The following is a 7,800-nucleotide window of genomic DNA, read 5'->3' as shown; positions in this document are numbered from 1 at the left end:
GTGACAGGCAGTTCCCCAAATGGGGTAGGAAAGGTATTGGATAGGACTGGTTTAGTTCTTCTGTCCTCATGTCAAACTTGACGTTGAAACTGAATCCCAAAGGAAGATGTAGCTGATAGAATGAGGCTTAAACAGTTCCCTCCTCTGTTGCTGAGGACACTTCTGGGGTTGATAATTCCTCCTTTGATAAAAACTGGACAAAGATTAGCACGGAGGGTACCTAAACAAAGATACAGTAGAGCTCCTCATCAGCTGGAAGACCCCTAAGGATCTGGCCGTAGATTTAATAATCAAGAGTTAGCACAGATCCGTCTCGAGCTGGGAATCACTACCCTAGCTCAAAGTGTAGATATAGCCTTAGTCTTCTTGGAGCTAGCTGACTATGTGCTCAGGCAGCTAGCCTGAGCTTCCACCTAGCCTGAGCCATGGCCCAGCTATTCCCAGCTACACTGCCATTTTCAGAGCACTACCTCTAGCACAGCTAGCACAGCTGTCTAACCTTGCTGGGAAGCACACTCACAGCTGCACGTAGACATACCCTTAGTAGCATATGCCCTCTTCTTCTCCACCCACAGGCACATCCCCTTAACATTACTGTAACTACAATACACCATAGACCAGGCATGGCAACCTTAGTTCAGTCCTTCTCAATCCCCCCTTCTGCACACACCTCTTTATGAAACTATCACCTACTGCTATTATTAGTTATGGATGTTTAGTGCAGTACTTGTTTGTATTGGGAGGGAGTAGCAGCTTAGTAAATGGAGTGATGGAAGGCCGACAACCCTGCAGGAGCAGAATTAACAATGAGGTGTGTGTAGCAACTGTAACAGCTTCACAAATCAATTTTTTGTACATTAATTTCTTAGCATTTTTAATGCTTAAGCAGGGGTAGAAGATTATGTTGGGCAGGGTGGAACAGATCATGAGGAGCAGAAATGCGGCTGCCAACAGAGAAAATTGGCACGTAAAACCTCTGTTGTGAAATAAAATTTGACAAAAATATATCTGCTGCGGGAGAAGTTTTTATTCAAAGATTTAATCCATCAGCAATCATTGGCACAAACTTTCAGCTATGATGAATAATAGCTAAAAGCTATCTGAAATCTCCCCTCCCCCCCCTTTTTTTTAAATATGTTGCACTAGATACACTCAGGATTTCCCATCTACCATATTTGGTGTAGAATGATGTCTTAAAAAAACATTGTCAACAAAAGGTCAGACTGCAATGGAAATATTTCTGTCAGAGCCCTAATTCAAAGACTTTGTAGTAAGAAACCAAACAAAAACTGCACAGAAAACTCAAAGGGCATTAAAACTAATCTTGTATGAAGTTTCACATGGACTGGTCACAGAGTTAACCAAACACAGACTTATTATAAAGCAGGTTCTTAAATTATAATCACAGCTTCAATTATATAATTACAAGGAGTTGAGAAGAATATATCTTGTAGTTCCACAGAATCGCATAATCAAACACAAACATTAGAAATGAAAGACTTGTTGGGCCAAGTGACTCATTTTCTGTACATATGCATTTTTTTGAGTACCGATACCTATCCATATAAATGACAAAATTAATTGGCTGTTAGTGTTTGAAAAGTACGTATGGAAAAGTGCGTGCATAAGTAGGAGACTGGACTACGGCCCTTTTGGAAATTAATAAAATAGAAAATGGATTCATTTTATTAAAAGATTATGTCTTTTAACTGAAGTAATATTATTCCAAAAAATTTAAGGAATACTTTATATTTTCAGAAATATTACAATCAAAATCCATAAAAAATACAAAACCAGTATCATGAGTTAATAAAGCACAGCGATGTACAGCAAATACATATAAGTAAAGAGAAAACAGTGAACAGCGATTCCTGTAAATACTGGATATCGCAGACCAGAGAAAATTTCTCATTCAACATATACCTAATATACATCAAGTTCAATTGCATCACAATTTGACTTCAGTACATTAAAACAATCATTTTCCTGAAATACATTTGCAAAAAGACTAATGTTTCCATGTTATGTGCCACCTGTACAACAAAAAAACAATAATAAATGTTGGTAAAACACTGAAGAATTTTAATTTTTAATATTTTTAAGGTTAACTCATATTTCACAACTTTGTGAGGGAAGTAGGTACTAGTGGTGTGTCTAGCAAGCAGGTGCCAGTTGTGTTGAACAGGTCAGTTTTCTAGAACAGCACAGCACTAACCCCGTAGTATATTTCAGCTAAATTTAAAATTTAAAAACAAAGAAGGCCTCTTGAAGATTGTGCAATTTCCCACCTTCTCTTTCAATGAATACACTGATTACAAGGGAGGGTAACATGACAAATTCTAACCCATGCTGTAATAAATGAGCTATTGATGTTCTTGTTAGCTAGTTTGCACTATCTTTTGCTAGTTTTTATAAATAAATATAATCTTGTTTGTACAAATTATACAGAACATAAACCATAATAAAATACAGTTCGTTAGTGACTTGTGCTTAGACTGGAGATAAGAGAGTTGGTCTTTGTTAAGCCCAAATTAAAGAGAATTGAATTGAGGTTAATACAGAGAAAAGCATGATTTGGATGTGTTGTCCTCTGCAGCTCTTGGATCATTAGATGAATAGTAAACAATTCAAACATCTTCTTATTACTTCTGCAAAAGATTTTCATATAAAATTAGTCAGTGACAAAAATTCATTGGATTACTTTCAAGTATGGGAAGAGAATTTCAAAATCACTATTCTGGAGAGACTGACTTTTTTATGGAACCAAAATTTGTGTTGTATTTTATATTCCATGAATGTGATTCTTTACACTGTCAGTGATAATGGCAATCTCTCTAAACTGCTATGGTTTTGCTGCAGTGTGACAAAAAAAAGAAACATGGCCCCATGCAGAAGTATCCTTTCCCACAGATAAATGGCTTTTAAATGTAGCCCAAGGAAACCTTAAGGAAGAGATGAAGCAAGTTTTTATAGCTGTGAAAGAGGGATTGGGTAGTAGACCAAGTGGTGGGGGGAGTGCAGGGGGAGAGACACAGCCCTGGAAATACAGACAGAAAGAAATGATATTTAAAAATACTGTAGACAGATCCAACACTGGAAGATCCAACAGCTGATAGGGATGTGAGAGGTTTTATTTTCAGTCTACAAATTTTTAAGCAATTTTGTTTGAAAAAAATCACAATTTATTAAATTCTAACTTATCTCCAATGAAAAATTGTTTGTTTTTTTCTTTCAACTTAGAAACTTATCTTGTTTTCCCCACCTAGAGTTATAGGGTTTGTTTGTTATCCTCAAGAAGATCAAAACTAATCTATATATCCCTAATTTTCTGGGGGGAAAAAGTGTTCAGTACCTAATGTGAATAAAAGACTTTAATTTAGGTCTCCGTTGTTTTATAAGAGAAGTAATCAAATCAAGTAATGCACTGGCATAATTCAGTACAAGATGTGATATCATTAGGCAGGTGAGAATTTCTGTTGCAATAAATTTGTAAAGCAACAAGCACAGAGAAAGATCCTTAGAAAGGGTCAAATTTAAGAGTCTAAATTCCCTTTTCAAAAATGACTTCTGGGCACTTAGAAGCTTAACTGTCACAGCAAGTGGATAAGACTTAAGGCTTCTAAGTGCCTAAATCACTTCTGAATATAGGATCTAGATTCCTATGTCACATCGGCCCTTTTGTAAATTTCAACCCAGAAAAACTATGTTACAAAGTAACTCAGCAAAACTTTGGGTCAAGGAGAGAAAATGAAGTCAGAAAGCTTATGAGGAGGAATACAAAACAGCAATTTTTGATAACTAGGACTACAAAATGAAAAATATTTACTTGATTCTGGAGAGTTTTTGCAGTATAATGCTGAGTTTTTCCACTATCAGTAGATCGAGTTTAGGATTTCGAAGCAACACAGAACAAGTACGGAAAAAGGTCTCATTGCTGCAGGCTTCTAGGAAAGGCTGCAAAAAACCTGTAAAGTAATAATGTAATGTTCTCATCAATTAATTTGGTAGAAAAAATCCAATAATATAGTTAATAAAAGAAGAAGTAGTGCACTTTATACTTGCAATGTAACAAGACAAACTACATAACTTTTTGGCTTCTACTGCACTTTTGACATAAAACTCTAGCAGAATCAGAAACTACAGAACCTGAGCTACAATGCTGTGCTGACATTACCAATAACACTTGAATATAAAAACAAGGTAGTAAACACAGTAAAATCATTTTGCTTTCTCAACAATAAAAAATGGCAGGAGGGAGGGAGGGCTACTTTTAACTAAAGTGATAATTCTGCATCTTTGACACACCTATCTGAAACTCACATATCAGCAGTGCACATCATGTGATCAGCAGGCAGAAGCACTAAGCAGTGCCAAAGGTGGTTCACCAAGGAGTATTGCTTTAAGAAGCTGCAAAAGTACATGTCAGCAGATGATACTGAAATACTTATAGAAGCTAATGTGAAACTAAGAAATCTGTCATCAAAATGTTTGTTTAGTAGTACTCAGCTTCAAGACAGGTGCAATAAAAACTGAGCAAAAAAAAATAAGATTGATCCATATGAATATTAATATAACTCCCTTAATGCTGCTTACCTAAAGCTTTTGGTCAAGTCATGCTGCATTTCTATTCACTTTTGTTCTCTTCTCCACAATCTTATTGCTCATATATACACAATGAAATCTGTCCACATTTTATCACATTTTCGTACCTAACAAATTAGTTTATAATTACAAACCATCAAATTCTGTGTTTAAGAGTTCAAAAAACTAATATGGACACCAAGGGTGAACAATTCATTTTTTTGGCCTGACAGGGCAAAGAGAATACAAATACACCGCTACCTTGATATAACGCGACCCGATATAACACGAATTCGGATATAACGCGGTAAAGCAGCGCTCCGGGGCGGCGGGACTGCGCACTCCGGTGGATCAAAGCAAGTTCAATATAACGCGGTTTCACCTATAACGCGGTAAGCTTTTTTGGCTCCCGAGGACAGCGTTGTATCGAGGTAGAGGTGTACAAATACATGCATCATATTGCTAAGTCCCCCCCCTTTGAAATGGGCATGAATGTGCATTTGTTCCACCCAAAGGTAGATGATGTTTTTTAAAAATTAAAAACTCAGATTAGTTTTTATTTAAATCAATTTTTATTTAAATTAAATATTTTTCTTTTTTAAAATAAACCTATTTCAAATTACATTTGAAATTATGTCAATTTACATTAAGGCCTAAGCCTACTTTAGTCCATTAAAATAATTTAAATAAAAAAAAAATACAGCAGCATCAATAAGCCCTCCTCAAATTACAACGAGATAAAGGGTGCCTATTTTTAAATTGTATAACTGGGGTAAATAGCTAACTTTTTAGGTCAACTCAAGGTTTATAAATTATCAAAATGTTGTGTACTACATTAAGTAGCCTCCCCCCCCAAGTCTTTACAAGGGAGCAAATATTGGTATTTACATTTTTCCAAATGTAAGTACTACAGTTTCTGTTCTGCATTTTTAGGGCTTTGTCTATATGGTGGGGTAAGGTGCTCTACAGACGTATGGCTTCTACAGTGCACTAACACGTTGTGCATTAATTGGTCAATGTAGACCCGGCTGATGCACACTAAAGGTTCCCTAATGAGCTTTAACATAGTGCTGTTTCTAACACGTGCTGTTTCTAACAGCACTATGTTAAAGACCAGCAGGGTCTACATGGATCAAGTAATGTGCAACATGTTAGTGCGCTTTAGAAATCACCCCATCTCCCACCCACCCACCGTAGAATACATTACCCACCCCACCATGTAGACAAGCCCTTAAGCACCTAAATACTTTCAAATATCTGTCAATTCACTAACTCCAGGTAATACTTCCTTTGTTTAATAAATTTTAAATGCAAAATAGGCTCTGATAAACTTGTTTTCTTTCCTATGTTTCTTGCATATATAAGGTAACTTTATGCATCTAATAAAAAACAAATGTAAAATGTTGCTTTTGTACACTTTTAATTCCAATTTCCATCTAAATGCAACTTGGCACAAATCCTGGGTAAAAATAATATCAAATGTTTACCATTCACCATTTTCTAACATAAAAAAATGTTAAAATTGAGAATTCAAATAAATGTAGGTTAACCTATATAATTGTTTAAATACATATGTACATATACAGTATATTCTTCCAGTTAGCAAAAGGAAGTACCAAATTGAGCGTAAAGGCTATATTTGGTTGCAAATCAACATGTTCCAATGGTTATAACAGCCAATGAGAATGAACTTTTCTTTAGGACAATAACCAAAAAGTACAAATGCAAAACCAGACTAAAACCAATTATTTAAATCAAGGTTTCCTGCTTGCTGATTTAAACCATGATTAAAATAAGTGCGGCTCCGGTGTGGGCGGGCAGCCCAAGCAGGGTCCTTTACCCAGTGACCCTTGATCCGGCTTGCTCAGTGCCGGGTCCCTCTTCTTAGGCACCGGCGAAGGGGACCAGTGCCGGTAGGAGCCTGGTGCACTGCACAGAGGCCGAAGTGCTGGGCATTGCATCAGGCCGGGCTGGCTCCGAGGCTGGATAAAGAGCGGCCTCCATAAGGAGGGCCCTCAAGCAAATGTCGCATTCTTTCTGTGTCCTGGGACGAAAGAGCTTACAGATACGACACTTCTCTTTAACGTGGGATTCCCCAAGGCATTTCAAACAGCTACCATGCGGGTCACTAACAGGCATAGGCCTGTTGCAATCAAAGCAGGGCTTTAAACCCGGAGACCAGGGCATGCCTCGCTTGGGGCAAAGTCCACACAGTCACCCTAACTGACTAACTACAGGACTTAACAGCTACTTACTAACTAATCTATTACAAACAAAACTATTTACAGCTGGCACACAAGGTTCAGGAGTAGGAGAAAACCGCTGACCACCGAGAAGCAAGGGAAGGAGGCACTCCGACCAACCACCACGGGTGGTAAGAAGGAACTGAGAGGGTGTAGGGCCAGCGGTGCCTGATATACCGACGCATGAGCGTGGCACTCAAGGGGGCACCACGGCCGATCCTACGGATACCACCAAGGCAAGTCTCCAACAATTGTGCACGTGGGCGCACGCACACCTAGAATGGAATCGATGTGCACAAGCACTCAAAGAAGAAAGTGTATTTCTTTTGAAAGTTCCTTTGCATGTGTGTTGAGCAAAGTACTTTATAAATGAAACGTCAAGGTGCTGCTATCAATTTAGTGAAGATGGATGCATCTTTGTTTAAAAAAAACAAGGACATATATATTTTTATTAGTCATAATAGATAGCCTGGGAGTGAATACAAGGTTGTAATTTATTTCAGGAGCTTTACTGAACCCAGTATAAACTAATCCCAGAAAGCACAACTCACGCAACCTAACACCATTTCGAACAATGGCTGAAAAAAAATCTACTTGGCAGTGACAAGTGGGAGTCTTTCCCTTGTCGGCATGAAGGTCTAACTCATCAATTTCTGCAGAATTTAAGCTTTCGTTTATTTATAGTTTCTAGCCCATATGATTGTGAAGATACCCTTCCAAAAGTAACCTCTATGCAAAGCAATGCAATGTTGCCTTCCTGAGTACACAAACAGATGACTCCAGTGCCTTTTTCTGCTTCTTATAGCTTTATTTAACAGCACCAAGTGAAATTAACAAGATTTGCCAGTTTCATGCTGCTACTCTGTGGACAGTAGTGATACTAACAAGGACTGTCAGTTTCATGCTGTTGGATGGGAATGCTGAGGAATAGCAAAGGCAGACCATGGAGTTACTCATGATAGAAGGCTGACAAAAC

At 37.7% G+C, this 7,800-nt stretch overlaps 1 protein-coding gene across 1 annotated transcript in view; it reads right to left on the bottom strand.

Annotated features, from left to right (window-relative positions):
* Positions 1 to 1,407: 1,407 nt before the first annotated feature.
* CCDC138 (coiled-coil domain containing 138) overlaps positions 1,408 to 7,800 on the bottom strand; it is a 53,376-nt gene continuing 46,983 nt past the window's right edge. The window contains exons 14-15 of the mRNA XM_065415251.1: positions 3,827 to 3,965; positions 1,408 to 2,648 (exon numbers count right to left, since the gene is read on the bottom strand). Coding sequence (XP_065271323.1) covers positions 2,477 to 2,648; positions 3,827 to 3,965 — 311 coding nt within the window. The 3' untranslated portion in view covers positions 1,408 to 2,476. The remainder of the gene's footprint in view (positions 2,649 to 3,826; positions 3,966 to 7,800) is intronic.

The sequence above is a fragment of the Emys orbicularis genome, chromosome 1, assembly GCF_028017835.1.
Source record: "Emys orbicularis isolate rEmyOrb1 chromosome 1, rEmyOrb1.hap1, whole genome shotgun sequence".
Classification (NCBI taxonomy): Eukaryota; Metazoa; Chordata; order Testudines; family Emydidae; genus Emys; species Emys orbicularis.
Note: the sequence above shows the minus strand (reverse complement) of the source record. Positions and strands in the feature narration are given on the sequence as shown.